Genomic DNA, 18,181 nt, shown 5'->3' with positions numbered 1-18,181 from the left:
TCTCTCTTGTATAATTTATGCTTACCACAAAATTTACCCCAGTGATCCAAGAATTTAAATCCTTGCTTTCTGCACCAGTTCCCCATCCACATGTTCAAGTCCATTATCTCCCTGTTTCTGGCCTCACCAGTCCGAGGAACTGGAAGCAAACCGGAGATAACCACCTTGGACGTCCTGCTTTTCAGCCTAGTTCTCCGAAGTCCCGCTGTAGTATGTTCCTCCTCTTCTTCCCGACGTCATTTGTGCCGACATGTACCACCACCTCTGGCTCTTCACCTTCGTCCTTGAGGATTTCCTGCACTCTGTCTGTGATGTCTTTAACCCTGGCACCAGGAAGGCAACACACTATCCTTAAGTCCCGTCTGCTGCCACAAAAACCCCGGTCAGTTCCTCTCACTATGGAGTCCCCTATTACCACGGCTCTGTGCGATGTCCGACTCTTCCGCTCTGTCTCCACACCAATTTTTGATTGACAGACCTGGCCGCCTCACGGACTGGCAGTGTCATCTGTTTCTACTGTTTCCAAAGATTGAACTTGTTCCTGACAGGTACTTCCCCCGGGGTCTCTTGCATCTGTCTCCTCTCTGCCTTCCTCATCGTCTGTTCTCTTCTGCTCTCTTCTGGTACGATTGGTACATTTCCCTTAATACATTTGATTTCTTTTTATTAATTAAAGGTTTAAATTTAACAACTGATCCAGCATCCACAGCCTTTTATGGAAGGGAATTCCAGACATTTATAACCCCTTGTGTAGAAGTGCTTCCTAACATCTCTCCTGAACAATCTGGTCTTATTTCTCAGACTATACTCCTTAGTTCTAGAATCCCCAACCAGTGGAAATAGTTTATCTAATATTTTGTTTCCTGTCCATATCTACATGGAATCCCTACAGTGTGGAAACAGGCCACTCCTTCAAAGAGCAACCCATCCAGACCCACTCCCTACCCTATCACCCTGCATTTCCCATGACTAATCCACCTAGCCTGCACATCCCTGGACACTATGGGCAATTTAGCACAGCCAATCCATCAAACCTGCACATCTTTGGACTGTGAAAGGAAACCAGAGCACCACACAGACACCGGGAGAATGTGTAAACTCCACACAGTCACCCGAGGATAGAATCAAACGTGGGTCCATGGTTCTGTGAGGCATGCCACCTTGAAGACTTTGATCACATCACCCCTTTAACTCTCTATATTCTCAACAAAACAGGTTTAATTTGTATAATCTTTCTGCATAACTTAACACCTGAAGTCCAGGTCTCATTCTTGTAAATCTATGCTGTATTCCCTCCAATGCCATTACATCCTCCCTAAGGTGTAGTACCCAGATCTGCTCATAGTACTCCCAGGGAGGTGTAAGCAAGGCATTGTCTAACTGCAGCAGAACGTCTGCATCCTCATACATCAGCCCTCTAAATTTAAAGACCAGCATTCTGTTAACTTTCATAATTATTTTCTGCACCTGTCTGTGGCATTTTGAAGATCTCTGCACCTGGATTTCCAAGTGTCTTTGACTGTGTCTCTTGTATTTCACTTCACATCATCTAGAAAGTACCCTTCATCGGTCTAAAGTGGATAACTTCACACTTGCTTATTTTATTGCAACCTAACACCTAAATTCTTCAACACAAATGCAAATTTAGTGGAAACGCAAATGTTGAGAATGCTGGGAATCTCAAATTGCTGGAAATGCTCAGCAGGTCAGACAGCATCTGTGGACAGAGAAACAGGTCAAATGTTTCAGATTGATCAGTATTCTTCAGGTCTGCTGAAAGGTCATGAGACAGAATTGAGCGTAATTTTTATTGTCAATAATAGTTCAATTTCAAGAAAACTAGAAAATAAGTCCTGCAAAGCTATATTATGGCCCAGAGGTCTCCAGATAGACAGACGTCACAACACACTGGATTTCAGCCAATTGAAACATGCCACACCCCTTGTGGTCCACGACAAAGGGAGACAAGTAAGAATTTAAAACAAGGCTCCACCTGCTTTGATTTGGTTATCTCTAATGCATGCAATTTAACATTAATGTCAACAATTATTATCAGGAAAGGAGGTGTGCATTTCGCAAGTCTCCTGCTTAGTTTTCACTTGGTTTATGCCAAACAGGAAGTTCAAATTTGATCATTTCAAATTTCATGGGGTAGTCACTCTGTCACCACTGAGTTGTACACAGTTTGTCTGCTGAGCTTCCTGCATGAAAACTGTGCCTACACTTGATACATGCAGAGATTGTGAAAGGTCCCATAGGTGTAAGCTTGTTTGTTCAGTCTGTGCTAAATCCTTATCCTGATCCTGAAATTAATGAATACACTTTGTACTCTCAGTACAGTATCTGGATTTTTTCCCTTTCATTCAGTCTCTTAGGATTGAGGGTGATATATTTCCACTCCAGGTTAATAGGCTCTGCACTGACTGACCAATCCAATGTGTGAACCGTAGACTCTGCTACACGTGCGGAAAGTAATATTTTTAGGGTTCGGGTTGATTTGTGTACTCCTGTCTATTCCTGATGAAGTCTCTTGATGTGTCCAGTGCCTGCCCAAATGAATCTTTTCCATTTTCAATAACCACAATCTAGGGTCTCATATCCCCAATTTGTTTGCATTTTCTTCACATTAATCCCAAGCATTTCCACTTCTGGGAATCTCTACTGTAGCCATGTTCTGTTTAGAGCAGTTGCTGCAGGGATCTGGTTTCAGGAATATAAATAGCATGTCCTGCCCAGAGTAGCAGGTTTTGACTGATGGATGCTTGAGAGAGGATGCTGCCATTTGACAGAGTCTTCTGCTATTGAGTTTGGGGGATCTTGTGAAGGCACTGTTGGTGGTACATCTCCAGCACTTTGAGTTATTTAGGATAGGTTGACCACATCTCTGAAGCATTTATGTACATACCACCATCAAGTCTTGGCAAACCATGATCTTACCTCTTCAGTTTAAGATCCTGGCTCTCAAAACTATTTTCATCAGTCAATTAAAAACTGTTTGGAACATTGGCAGATATACACAAAGTTCATCTTCATAGTCAAGTGGAATCTCCTAAAGTGGTCCACATTTTCAAGGATTTGGATGGAAAACTAGGATGTAACAGGTATGGATGGTGCATTTGGATGTTGCCACGACACAGCCTGATTTTTTTCAGTCCATTCTAATTAGTGGGTACGGGTCTTATCTGCTACAAAACGTGTTTCATTAACACAAATTCACTACAATGCAATTGACGAATTGGGAATGCTGTTTCTAAAGTGCAAACTTTTAAGCTGTGTGTTGTCTGTAACGTAATTACATCGCCAACACTTTAAGTGCTGTTTCTAAAGTGTGATTTTTCTATAGGACAGGGATACACAAGAACACAACCATCGCGTTACAGAAGAACTGACTGTATGCTTTTAGAACATCAGAGCCATGCCGATGGAATTCATTATCAGAGAAAGTGGTCTTGAGCAAAACATTTTGTGTTTTCAAGAAAGAAAGACAGACAGACATAGCGAGAGGACAGGATTAGAGTATTGAGCTTGACGATTAACCATGATCATATTGAATGGTGAAGCAGGCTCAAAACATCAAATGGCTTACATTTGCTTCTATATTTCTATGTAACTCCACCCACACCTTCAAAATTTTAATGTGAGAAAACAATTTAACAATGCCCTGGTTACATTTTGGAAATTTTCTATTGAAAGGTAACCTGTCATTCTTCAATCTGTCCTATCTGTGACTCCACTTCCACACCAATCAGGATGATTCTTGAAGTGGCCAAGAAGCTTGTTCAGTTGCATCACACGAGGGCCGTAAGAGACACTAGCTTTGCTAGCAGTAGTCATATCCTGAGAATAAATTTTAAAAAGCAAAGGCTGTCGTCTGTTCAATTTACACATTTTGTTTCAATTGGGAGTTGCAGTACTGCAGAGACACACTTCCAATAGAGTGGCTGGTGATTCAAGAAGAGGTTGCTATTGTTCGTACTGATGCTGGTTTCTATTCGTTCACTTCAAAAGGTCAGGGTAGAGCAATGTATACAGTTGTATAAAGATCTTTTAGTGGTCATATACCAATCAAACCTTGGTGAAATGGAATCTGTTTCAGTTGATAGTCATCGAGATGTACAGCACAGAAACAGACTCTTTGGTCTAACTCGTCCATGCCAACCAAATATCCTAACTGATCTCTTCCCATTTGCCAGCACTCGGCCCGTTTCCCCCTAAACCCTTCCTATTCATACACCTATCCAAATATCTTTTAAATGTTGTAATTGTACCAACCTCCACCACATCTTATGGCAGCTCATTCCATACACGCACCACCCTCTGAATAAAAAACTTGCCACTGAGCTTCTACTTAAATCTTTTTGCTCTCACCTTAACCTGTGCACTCTAGTTTTGGACTTCCCTACTCTGGCTTTTCACCCTATCCATGCCCCTCATGATTTTATAAACCTCTGTAAGGTCACTCCTTAGTCTCCAACACTCCAAGGAGAACAGCCCCAGCCTATTCCGCCTCTTCCAATAGCTTAAACCCTGAAACCCCGGCAACATTCTGGTAAATCTTTTCTGAAGCCTTTCAAGTTGCACAACATCTTTCCTATAGCAGGGAGACCAAAATTGAATGCAGTATTCCAAAAGTGGACTAATCAAGGACCTGTACAGCTGCAACATGACCTCCCACCTCCTATATTCAATGCACTGATCAATAAAGGTAGATGTAACAAATGCCGCTTTCACTATCCTATCCACCTGCAACTCCACCTTCAAGGAACCTGCACTTCAAGGTCTCTTTGCTTGACAACACTCTCCAAGACCACTAAATGTTTAAGCCCTGCCCTGATTTGCCTTTCCAAAATGCAGCACCTCACATTTATCTAAATTAAATTCCATCTGCCACTCCTCGGCCCATTGGCCCTTCTGATCAAGATGTCGTTGTACTCTGAGGTATGATGAATACTCCTGAGTGGTTTGAATGTGGTCTGATTGCCAAACATGTGCAATCATACCTCCCTGAACCATGGGAATTCAACCAGCGGAGGAAATGTGAGGAAACTTTTATTTTCGCCTACATGAAGACATGAGTACCAGCCACTGCATAGATGGTATTTGTCAACTGGCAGATGCCTGTATGGAGAGAAGCATGAGCGATTCTATCTCACCAGCAAATCCTTGAAAGGAATCTGAAGTGAAGAACTTAATTGCCGTTGTTCCTTTGAAAGCCCACATGGGCCACTTAGAAAGAAATCTTTTTGTTTTCTGGGAGGCTGCAAAAACTAGTCTTGAAAGTCTGAGCCTCTTGAAGCACTGTGATCAGTCACGTCCAGGATGTTAATCCTGTGCCTGTAAATCCCTTGTAGGGTGTATCACCTCCTGTGAGCTGGAGCACTGTGACTGTTCCTATAGAGTGCCAGGTGATTCAATAGGTGCTGTTTCGGCTGGTGCTGGTTCCTATCCTTCCATTTCCTTGGAGTGGAGCTGTGTATATAGCTGGCATCCTGCTGTAATGCTGGAAGCTGGAAAATTCACTTCAAAGTAAAACAAAAAATGCACAGGAATAGAAATGAGTTCCAAGATATTCAAAATCACTTCCAATGCAGTAAAGGTACGCTTTCAAAACATATCCTGTAAACAAAGCCTTACATTTATTGCCAGGGAACAGCTGATCTAGCTGGTATTAAAAGCCTCTCTTGCCTGTCACTTGTTCAGCCCCAGCAATCCTCATTGTCCCCTTTTCTCATCTGGACAGGAAGCCTGGAAAATCTTTGCACCCAAAGTTAACTCGGGCTCTTTTATGACACTGTTTTCCTAACAAACATGTTTGGGTTAAATGCAAAAGTCAGTGGTTTCCTGCCAGTTTCCCAACAAGGGACAGTTTCTGGTGTGGTGGCTCAGTGGTTAGCACTGCTGCCTCACAGCACCAGGGTTCCAGGTTCTATTCCAGCCTCGGACAACTATCTGTATGGAGTTTGCACATTCTACCTGTGTCTGCGTAGGTTTCCTCTGGGTGCTCCAGTGTCCTCCCACAGTCCAAAGATGTGCAGGTTAGGTTAATTGGCCATGCTGAATTGCCCATAGTGTTAGGTGCATCAGTCAGAGGGAAATGGGACTGAGTAGGTTACTCTTCGGAAGGTCGATGTGAACTTGTTGGGCCGAAGGACATGTTTCCTCATTGTAGGGAATCTAACCTAATCTCTCGGTACAAAGCTGCCAACCCTGGCTGGCTAAACGCATCTGTTACAATTGCTTGCTTTCAATAGTACAGAACCTGACTTGTGCTTAATGTTTCCGACCTGATGAGCACCAATTATCGACAAGATTCCTGTCTAATATATATCATGTGGCCAAAAGAAATTTTTTTTTTTTACTTTTGACCTCTTTTAAATTATCTCGCACTTTTTGCTAGCCCAAAATAACCAGGGGATTGGCTATTATTGGATAGCAGCTAAGTAGTATCTTCTCTGGAAAAAGGGATTGCTGTGATTTTATTAAAGTATTTCCTCTTCAGTTTCAACTGCAGTTATAGTCATGGAATTCTAACTTTCTCCCTGCTTTTTATTACCACACGGCTGTGCTGTCATGCTCAAAGCTTGCCCCACCCAGAACTCTGAGTCAGGACAATGCAAAATAAACTGATCCCTCCTCAGAAGGAGGTATTACACACAGCCACATAAAATTGAAGTTTGACAGACTCTCAAAGTTGAACTGTTGGAGCACGACGTATGCTACTTCTTGCAGGTATGTTTTTCCTCATATGTCAAATTACATTTTAAATGTTTCAAACTAACTATGCAAGAGTCCGCAAAGCAAATGCTGAAATATGAGATTTCACAACTCCAGATTTGTGAATTAGTCTTTTGCTAAAAAGCTGAAGCAGTTTGCGGTTATACTGTTCTTAATCAAAAATAGTACAGTCTATCTAAATTTAATTATTTGTTTAAATGAGGGTACATGATAGATATGTTGATTCAGCACTCAGCATTTAAATCTTAAAAATGTAGTAGTCTGTGAACAGAGCATGTTGCAACAGCAGGGTTTGCTTCTGTACTTGTTCCTTTCCAAATAATCATATCAAATGCATTTGAAAGATCATATATGTAAGTAAGAAAAGCTAATGCATATTTGGTTGTGTATGATACTTGTGCAATAAGAACTAGAGAATTTAAATCATTAGCCCCATTAGAAAATGAATGTAGTTTGCATGTATGGAGACCACCCCTCATTTATAAAACTAATTCATTGACAATAATTCAATCCATGTTCTTCTGATTGAACCTGGAATCCTGTTAAATGCCTTACCCTTGAAATTGTATAAAAGTTTTGTTCTATCTTAATAATTGATCCCTATTCAGAGATCAACAATGACTGGTTGAAGAGATTTCTCAGATGAGTAACCCTAGTGTCATCATGTGCCAACACATTTTATGGTCTTTCCTTTTATTCCGCCTGCAGCGCTGACTAATGTTTTCTACAGGCACAACAGGAACTGATTTTGGTTAGATTTTGCCAAAGGCAGTCAGATGTGTTTTTAAAAAATGTACTTCAAGTGAATCTTGCTTTGCTGTTTGCAGAGGGTACAGCAAACTGTGAGGCAGACTGGGGAGACTGTCAGAAGGCATGCATGACCTCAGGAATAGATCAGATATGTGGCAAATACAATTCAATACAAGAGCATCTACTCTGTGAAAAAGAAGTAGGATTAAAAATGTGCATTAAATGGTCGTTTGTGATGACACAAAAATAGGTTACAGTGTAGGCAATGGTAACATGAAATTACAAAAGGATATTGATAGACTAAGTGAATGGGCAAACTATGGACTTCAATGCAAGCAAGTGTGAGGTTACACATTTTGGACTGATAAAGAGTAGATCATGATGCTTTCTAGATGGTATGAATTTAAATAGAGTGGATGTCCAAAGACACTTGGTGTTTCACGTGCATAGATGTTTAAAATGTCACAAATAGGCACAGAAAATAATTGTGAAAGTAAATGAATGTTAGCCTTTGTATTTAGGAGGATTGGAGTACAAGGATGCAGAAGTGATGCAGCAGTTATACAAAACCCTTGGAATTTATGAGCAGGTCTGGGCTCCACACTTTAAGAAGGATATTTGGCCTGAGAGGAAGTACAATGTATGTTCAAAGAATGACACCTGGACGTCAGGGATTAAGTTATTAGGAAAGATTATACAAATTAGGCCTCTTTTCTCTAGAATGTAAAAGGTTAAGAGGTGATCTGATCTGATTGAGTTCTTCAACATAAAAACAGGAAGAGACCAGGTAGATAAGGATAAATTATTTCCACTGGCTAGGGATTTAAAACCAGTGGGCATAGTCTGAGATTTAGGACCAGACTGTTTGGAAGAGATGTTAGGATGCACTGATGTTAAGCGAGATGTTAGAATCAACATTTTTGGCCCCATGACCATTCTTCAGATCTGAAGAAGGGTAACTGGATCCCAAATGTTCACTTTGCTTCTCTCACCACAGATGCTGCCAGACCTGCTGAGTTTCTCCAGCAATTTCAATTTTTGTTCATATTTCCAGCATCTACAGTGCTTTGTTTTTGTCTTTGCCGAACAAAAATGTATCTATTAAAGGGATATTGGTCAAGGGTGGATATAGGGAGGCCGCGGGGCAGTCATGATTTATTGAATGGTGGAACAGGCTTGCGGGGCTGAATGGCCTACTCCTGTTCTTTTGTAATAGAGAAGAGAAATGTAAGGGTAGAAACATCAGAGGCAGAATTTTCTCAATCCCTCAGCAATGTGGACTATGGCAAGAAATCTGGGCGAATTGTGTGAGATGTCCAGCCTTTCCCAACATCTGGAAGATGAAATTGCATTTTCCAACAGACTTCCCAACGGTGGGATGAGTTTCTCGCTTGTGGGCTATGAACAAGGCTTATTGCTTGTTATCATCTTTCCAACCATCGAAATTCACCTCATTAACATGCAGGTTGCTATTCTACCAGATGTTGGATAGAAACTAAACACCAAGAATTCCAAACATGAAAGTCAGTGTGAGTACCTGGTGACTCCAGCTCAGTATTTGATCCTCCAGACCATCACCTTGGACGCCAACATCTCAGGGGGTGCTCCATGTGGAGTGACCTTAAGTTTATGCCATGCCCACAGACATTAGTATTGGATATGTACAAACCTCACCTTTATCCTTATGACACATCTCGGACCTACAGATAGTTGCACTTTGGAGTGTACCAACATTTTTCATTGCAATGTGCATGCATGACAGGCACTCCGCTCATGGATTGGACCAGGTTGCATCTCAGGACTAAACAAAACAAAGAACTGCATAGGCTGGAAAATTGAAAGAAGAACAGAAATTGTTGCAGAAACTCAGCAGGTCTGGCATCATCTGTGGAGGGAAAATGCAGTTAAAACTATGAATCCGGTGACCCTTTTTCAGACGCTTCAAGCCAAATCCAAATGTGCCAAATTTCAAACAATCACAACAATTTAATCATGTCAGAAACAATGCTGATTTATTTTCAAATTGACTCTGATTCACTGAGATATTGTAAGGGGGGGAGAAAAGCAATGGGGAATTTGAGGTCCCCAAGCTCCAGGGCAATTCGGAAACTAGTCCTCGTTTGCAGAGAATGAATCCCTGCACACGAATGCACACTGTTCGTCATATGTTTAAAAAAACTTGAGATGCTTAACCTACAGAACAAATTGCAGTGATTGTAATGACATCACCAGGTGGACCTCATAGAATATGAAATCCCTGATTGGGAACTCATCAGGGATCCCCCACTGACAGATATAAACAAGATTGTCAGACACACACTGAGTTGTCTTTGAGGAAGCTGGATCAGTGTTGAGGACTTCCCATGTGTAAATAAACAATGATTTGGTGTCAGGACTCTGGCCTTTGTGGAGTTGTTTCACTATGGACCAACTAAGAGCTGGAAAGTGATTAGGCTAGATAATAGTCGGTTCTGCTACAATATGTGTTTCTTCAATAAAATTGGCTTTAATGCGATGAGAGAATTTAAACTATTATTCGCAGAATGTGAACTTTTCTTACCTTTATTGGCCATAATGCAATTCTGGCCCCATTTGATTAACTGGCATGGCTATTGTGCGACTTTCTCATAACACGAGATCACACAACAACTGAACTTTTATGTTATATCAGAACTGACTATATTTTCATAAGACCATTAGATAAGGGAGCAGAATCAGGCCACTTGAATCAAGTCTTTCTGTCATTTGATCACAGCTAATATGCTTCTCAACACCATTCTTCTGCCTTTTCCCATTGTCCTTGATGCCCTTATCAATCCAGAACCTATCTGCCTTTCTCCTAAGTATACTCATTGCTGCAGAAGGCTGTGGAGGCCAAGTCAATGATTAACCACCTTTAGCTGAAGAAATTCTTCCTCATTTCAGTTCTAAAATGTCACCCCTTCACTTTGAGGCTATACCCTCGGGTCCTAGTCTCTCCTTCTCTTGGAAACATCTTCTCCATCTCCACTCTATCCAGGCTTCTCCATATTCTGTAAGTTTCAGTGAGATCCCCCTTGATCTTTCTGAACTCCATTGAGTACAGACCCAGAATTCTCAACTGCTCCTCATGAAAAGCCCCTCAGCCCTGGGATCATTCTGGTAAACCACTTCTGGACCCCATCCAATGCCAGCGCCTCCTTCTTTAGATACTGGTTCAACAAACTCACAATGCGGTCTGGCCAGAGCCTTACACAGCTACAGCAGTATATCCTTGGTCTTGTATTCTGGGGTTTTCAAGTGGCTCAACTACAATGGCCAATGGCGTCACTCTGTACCATAAATGTATCTATTCTGTTCACCTTAACCACATTTGTGTTATAGTCTGTTCCACAATCTAAACATCTAGATTAATAAATTTATTGCTTTGGAATTGCTGATTGGATTTATTAGTGATTACCTTAAATTTATGCCCCAAAGAGAAAATGATTCCTCTGTCTGCATAATCAAACTTCTTTATGACCCTAAAGATTCCAAGCAACTGACTCCATTGCCTTCTCTTTTCTAAACCAAAATAAAATGCGAAATGGAGGATTTAAAAAATGAAATCCTGAATCTGAGGGTAAAATGGATTGAGACAAGGGTTACAATCATCTGGTCTCTCTGGTGGTGAGCTTTGAGGTGGAAAGGGCATGTAATTAGACAGGATGATGGGGTATCCACACAATACCGCCTCTCATCACCAATAATTTAACACAAGTGGGGAACAGCCATGCACCATCTCTCCTGCATGCACACACACTTGCAAGTCTACTGGGTGAATTTGTATTTGCAGATACATTCTATTTTGCTCAAAAGTGCACCATCTGCACACTGTCATTGATGCTAGTCAATACATGTAATACTTTGTAAATTCAACTTTAGAAATAGAACCAGTCTGACTCAAGATTGGGATACAGACAGGTCTGACCTCACACCTTCAATGTATTGTCTGAGCTGAGATGTCGCCTTTTGTTATAAAACCTTAACTTATCTCAGGAAGGTGACTAAAAAGAAGTTCTGGGATTTACATATTAATGAACCAAAACCTGCATTCTAAAAGATGAAAGACTTAACAATCCCTGTTTGTTGAAATATCACTGTATGACACTGTAATCTTTTGCTATAAATTCAGTGTCTTATAATCTTATAGTCCACAACCACCTGATGAAGGAGCAGTGCTCTGAAAGCTAGTGCTTCTAAATAAACCTTTTGGGCTATAACTTGGTGTTGTGTGATTTTTATCTTTGTCCATCCCAGTCCAACATTGGCTCCTCCACCTCATTGCACCATTGGTTAAATTCCCATCCCACTACCAATTGAGGCATTTAAGTGGCCAGTTACTGAATTGATGAAGGGTCCCATTCCTCAGCTCTGGTATTCACCTGATGTGTGCATTCTTGTTAAAACTGTGGCACCAACTTGTCACTCCCAGTGCTGGTGGTGATGAGAGTCTGCGGGAGGGAATCTCAGCTGAGATACTTGACACTGGATTGAGAGGACCCTTGAAAGCCACTGCTATTGCTGTTGAATCCCATCCATCCCTTTTTCCTGTGACCCACACAGCTTCCCCACCATCCCATCTCACCAAACCTCACCTCTACCATCACATTTTTTAGCTGTGGCCTAGATAATGCTGCAATCTTAGGAGTCTAGTACCTATCTTTCCAGCAGCAATATTGCCAGTCAACAACAGGCTTCAATTGGTAGGCAAGACCTTTGCCCCCAGGGTCTTGATTCCAGGTAAAGCCTGGAAGTGACCTCTTCACTGCCTAATTGTCATGTAGTTCCCTGGGCCTTGCTAAAAAGAGGTAGCCTGAGTCTCACTGGCTCTCCACCTAGACCCCACCCCACCCTCATACTTCAACAAGATTCCACCCCAAGGTTCATAGGCATTGTGGGGCAAGTCTAACAGCACGTCAGACCTTATTGATACTGTGTTAACTATTGCTTACATTTTGATTTTAAAAAATCAATATTAATGTAGGAGTCAAAGCCACACCAGAAGCAAATTGCAAGTCATTCTGATGATTATATTTCCTCTTAAGTAATATTTTCCAAGTGCTTTTGTTCTTTATCCAACTCAGCACAATCTCCTCATAAACTCCATTAATCGGTGCTTTCAGCCAGAGATTTTTACTTTTTTTTTTGAACAGAGCTTTCTGCTTCCTGTGGTAAAGTCAATTTTGAAAAGAAATAAAATGCCATTAATTCCAAGAGGAGTTATCTTTATTTTAAATAATTACATTTAGAACTTTAAGTAATTCCTGAAATTCCAAATATATTCCTATTACTGGACAGACTCCCTAAAAATATAATTACTCCTTAAACAATTCCAGCAGATTAATGAGGTAGACCATACTATCTCAGTCCAAGATGACTTCAAAGTCTTTTGCTGGTGTTCAGTGAAATGCCTTTCAGCATTTATTGTGACTATACTGTTACCCCATGTGCAAATCAAGATATATGTCTTACTCATTAAGGTAAGCCTGGACTCTGAAGCCAATGGAATTCAAAATCCGAAGAGATGGAACTTGGATTACTGATTTACCATTGCTTGTTTTACATTATTAGAGGTCAAAATCCAGCTACAGCTATTGATGGAGATGCTACAATACTAACCATAGTGCCACTTCATTCATCATTTAGTTCCTGGAAATCATATCCAATTTGACCAAAGTACTTTGTGGTATTTAAGACAGGATTCTGTAATCAAATGCTCCCAACAGGAAGCAGCAGTCCCGGGAAATCCACTTTGGGAAATGTCAGGAAAGCAGGCATTAATTTTCTGTGTATTGAACTTAATGGAGAGGAAATCATTGGTCACACACCAACAATTCCACGCAATATTCCTGCTCCAAAATTGCTTTTGCACTTTGGTAATTCTGCATTGTTAAATCATCACTCATTCCTTTGCATTTCTTCATGGAAAATAATGTATTCTGTAGTATACTATCTTAAACTTGTGAAAGTCTAAACATTATAGCTGCAATTTGTTTACCAAACTCATCCCTCAAAAAGACTAATTTGGTCTTTATTATGCTGTGTGTAAATAACATTAACAACAGTGCTTTGGTCTATTTACTTGCTCCTCCACATGTCTCTAAAATGTATGAGTCTATTTAACCTTTGGATCTGTTCATTAGTCATGTCACAAATATAAGTACAGACATAACTTTGAAAATTTTCTTCCGGATCCCACCTGGGCAATAATCATAGATTCCTTACAGTTTGGAAACAGGCCATTTGGCCCAGCAAGTTAACACTAACCTTCCAAAGAGCATCCCATCTAAATCCAACCCATACCCTGCATTTCCCATTGCTTATCCATCTTAGCCTACAAATAGACCTTGGACAACTTAGCACAGCCAATCCTCCAAAATGTGGGAGGAAACCCATGCAGACACAGGGAGAATGTGCAAACTCCACACAGGCTGGAATCAAATCTGGGTCCCTGGCTTTGAGAGACAGTAGTGCTAACCACTGTGCCAACCCACATTACAATTGGAATGAAATGTCAGTTTAAAAAAAAGTCTTTGCGTTATCAGAGACCTTGTAAATCCCAGTACAACCAAATGTTGCACTCTATAGCTGCCTTGTCATATTTTTAGTCATGGTTTATCCATCAAGACACAAAGCTTTTATGTGTGAATATATCATAAACAACTTCTATTTGCAATGTTCCCACCCTTCTGTGGCGAGTTCTGAGCTGAATTTAAAGGCAGTATATTTATAGGAACTTAGGGACTCTTATGGTGCAGTGTAGTATCCCTGTTTCTGAGCCAGAAGCCCTGAGCTCATGTCCCACTAGCTCCAAATGTGTGTCATAATGCATCTAAACAAGTTGATTTTAAATATCTATTTCTGGGCACTTACAGTCATAGAGCCATTGAGATGTACAGCACGGAAACAGACCCTTCAGTCCAACTCGTCCAGGCCAACCAGGTATCCCAAATCAATCTAGTCCCACCTGCCAGCATCCGACCCATATCCCTCCCAACCCTTCCTTTTCATATACCCATCCAACTGCCTCTTAAATGTTGCAATTGTACCAGCCTCCACCACTTCCTCTGGCAGCTCATTCCATACACGTACCACCCTCTGCATGAAAAAGTTGCCCCTTAGGTCTCTTTTATATCTTTCCTGTCTCACCCTAAACCTATGCCGTCTAGTACTGGACTGCTCCACCTCAGGGAAAAGACTTTGTCTATTCATCCTATCATGATTTTATAAACCTCTATAAGATCACTCCTCAGCCCTTGGGATAGGTTTTTTTCTTTGACATGTCAAAACCAGGATGGTGTGTTTAATAGGTTTCAAAATGTGTGGTGCTAGAAAAGCACAACCAGTCAGGCAGCATCCGAGGAACAGGACAGTTGACGTTTTCAGCATAAGCTCTTCATCAGGAATGTGGGGCATATCTAACAATATGTTTAACATCTTCCTGATGAAGAGCTTATGCTTGAAATGTCGACTCTCCCGCTCCTCGGTGCTTTTCCAATACCACATTTTCTGACTCTGATCTCCAGCATCTGCAGTCCTCACTTTTTCCCAGATGTTTATTGGGTGGCCAGTCACTATGTCAGTCTTCTGAGAGTTCCTTTTGTACATCTTTATCTAATTACAAACTTCAATTTGATTTTGATTGAATCGGTCTCCCAATTAATGTCAGAAATTAGGAGTCTCGTGCTGTAATAAAACACCAATGTAATGGCTGTCTCTGAAAAGCACCAAACCATTGGAAACATTAGTGACATACAAAAACAGGAACCTTTCCATGTGTACCCCTTCAAAAGGAGAGATAAAGAGTGAAGAAAAGCTTTTTAAAATTCAAGTTAATACTACTATGTTGCTCTAAGAGATTTGTCAATCACATTCTTATCAGGGCAACACTGGGAAGACAACTGCCTTATAATTGCTTTCCCTTCGCATACATGAATTAGCACGCTCCATGGGAAAGAGTAAATAGATTAGTCTTCTACAGAATGCAACTTTGCTGAAGCATTACCACGTTCTAAAATTAACTAATTTGCTGTCTTTCCATCTGCGATGGTTTTAAAGCTGGTATGTATCCATTAATATTTGATTATGCTTTGCTTCCTTTCAGGTATAAAATTGCGAACTTTCTGACACAATGAATTGGGCTTTCCTTCAAGGCATACTCAGTGGGGTGAATAAATATTCCACAGGATTTGGTCGGATATGGTTGTCCGTCCTCTTCCTCTTCCGAGTCTTGGTTTATGTGGTGGCGGCAGAAAGAGTTTGGGGAGACGACCAAAAAGACTTTGAATGCAACGTCAAGCAACCTGGTTGTGAAAATGTCTGCTTCGATTACTACTTCCCCGTCTCCCACATCCGACTGTGGGCTCTGCAGCTCATCTTTGTCTCCACTCCATCCCTGCTGGTGGTCATGCATGTCGCTTACAGAGAAGAAAGGGAGAGGAAGAACAAGCTGAAAAATGGGGAGACTTGTCACACTCTTTACAGTGACACAGGGAAAAAGATAGGAGGACTGTGGTGGACTTATGTTATCAGCCTTGTGTTTAAAGCAGGGATTGATAGTGGGTTTCTGTACATTCTTTATAGCATCTATAAAGATTTTGAATTGCCTCGCCTTGTTAAATGCGAACTAGCCCCTTGCCCGAACACTGTGGATTGCTTCATAGCCAGACCGACTGAGAAAACCATCTTCACTATTTTTATGGTTGTTACTGCAGCCTTGTGTGTTCTTATAAATGTCTGTGAGTTTACATACCTTGTAAGTAAGAGAATTGTGTCCAGTTGCTGTTCCTCAGGCAGACGAAAGCGCACAAGTCAATCCACAAGGGCCTCAACTGCTTTATTTGAAAAGCCATCCAGTGCAAATTTCATTCCAGAAGATAAGTCATTTGCTGGAAATCAAAGTCCAAATGTTGTCATTCATTTGAAGTCCTGAAATTTCCAAGTCAAAAGTTATTTCCATTTGAATGTACTGAACTAATTATGTACAGAACTTCTTGCAAAGTATTTTTCTCCATCTAATGAATACTTAGCCTCAACAAGCAATCCTTGAGCTGGCCCCATTTTGTATGATGATAAAGCTTCTCCAGTAAGCTTTAAGTCACTTATAGAAGGTCTTCACATTATCCAGTCTATCTCCAGTCTCTGGTTCAAGGACTTCCTGTATCTAGTTTGCAGGTACAGTGATATTACTTGACGTCAGATTAAATTCAATCTGGCCTTATTTTGGTTTCATCAGTCGATCCATGCTAGCTGTTAAGGATTCCAATAAAAAGATTCATAAATAAAACTATAGAATGTTAAGGAGAGTAAGACTGAAGATCATGCAAAATCTTTTCAATTAAGTGTAAAGTTTACGGGACAGAGTTAGCAGTGGAGACCGTTGAAGCAATTACATCATCAAAGTAAGAGAGAAATACAAGGCAATGACCACCTCCACCAAGGAAGTATCTCAGACCAACATGCCCATGGCACCCAAAATCACCACTGATCTCTCCATTAACATCCTTGGGGAGGCGGCATGGACTAGAAACTCGCCTGGACCAGTCACATAAATGACATGGCTACACAAGCAGGTCAGACACTTGGAGTTCACAAACACAATCTGTCTCTTTCATGATAGCATGCTATAACAGTACTGTGCAATGTCTCCACTAATGAGTAATTATTCCTGTCAAAATAGGCACCAAAAAGGACTTGCAGTCAATGCTTTTTGTGATTTTTAATGCCATAATGCTACAGCTCATGTCTGATAGGCTTCCCCAACATCTGTCGACAGTGAGTTGCACTGATGGCAAGCTCTTTGACATTAATAACTAAAGTCAAAGCTGAGATACCACATCGGTAATAGAATTACAATATACTGTTGATGTCCAAGTTAGTTCTCACCCTGAAGGATAACTTCAACAGCTTGTTTATGTATTCGCCAAAATCTACAACAGCATGAAACTACTGGAAGACCAAAGTCCACTATCAATACTCATCATATTCAACAACTTCAAATAAGATTGTTGGGGATGTGCAGGAAAATCTATCCTCACTTCCCATATCTTGGAAACTTTCTATCTCAAAAAGCAAATGGTGTTGAAGAGGCACAACACCAAATCCACAGGCTCGATGAACCTTTTCCATATTGTGATATCAGTCATGATATTAAACTCAGAATCTGTCACACAGTAATTCTTCAGTGCTTCTTCATAATGCCACACCTTGGAAAGTCATAGATGCCATATCAAGACCAAGAACAGCATTGTTAACACAACTTTCACAACATAATTCTGTAAAACTGAGATTACACAAGCTTTTAGCAGCACTCCTTGCTGTTAGAAGCACTCCCTGAACATTTCACTGCTACAAGTTCTTTCATTGATGTTTTAATATGTTAACATGGACAGAATACTAACTCCACCTACCCCATTCCAGCATCCTAAAGCTTTGCGAGGTAGCCCCTCAGCAGCTGGTTGTGTTACTGGTTGGTTGTGTTACTGTTTAAGTCTGAATCCAATGGCAAATTTTACATTTCTTTTACTGTGCCAAATGGTTTCCAGCACTTGGTGTCATTTGACGCTGCAAATTGAAAGCATGTGATGCTACTTATAAATCAAAAACAGTTGTATTTTTCTTGATCTAGGTTTGCAACTGATTTACCACCTGAGCAATTACTCACTCCTTTTCATAG

The 18,181-nt window shown here is 40.8% G+C and overlaps 1 protein-coding gene across 3 annotated transcripts in view; it reads left to right on the top strand.

The window, feature by feature from the left end:
- The window catches only part of LOC122563723 (gap junction beta-4 protein-like), a 37,584-nt gene extending 19,613 nt beyond the window's left edge, over positions 1-17,971 (top strand). For 2 of the 3 annotated variants that reach the window (XM_043717865.1, XM_043717864.1), the window contains exon 2: positions 15,611-17,971. In XM_043717865.1, the coding sequence (XP_043573800.1) occupies positions 15,638-16,438 (801 nt within the window). In that variant the 5' untranslated portion in view covers positions 15,611-15,637 and the 3' untranslated portion in view covers positions 16,439-17,971. Of the gene's footprint in view, positions 1-6,631; positions 6,730-15,610 lie in introns of those variants that run through there. The other variant, XM_043717863.1, reaches the window with a different exon arrangement.
- The last annotated feature ends 210 nt before the right edge of the window (positions 17,972-18,181 follow it).

This window comes from Chiloscyllium plagiosum, chromosome 27 (assembly GCF_004010195.1).
Source record: "Chiloscyllium plagiosum isolate BGI_BamShark_2017 chromosome 27, ASM401019v2, whole genome shotgun sequence".
Classification (NCBI taxonomy): domain Eukaryota; kingdom Metazoa; phylum Chordata; class Chondrichthyes; order Orectolobiformes; family Hemiscylliidae; genus Chiloscyllium; species Chiloscyllium plagiosum.
This window is presented reverse-complemented; position numbering and strand designations above follow the sequence as displayed.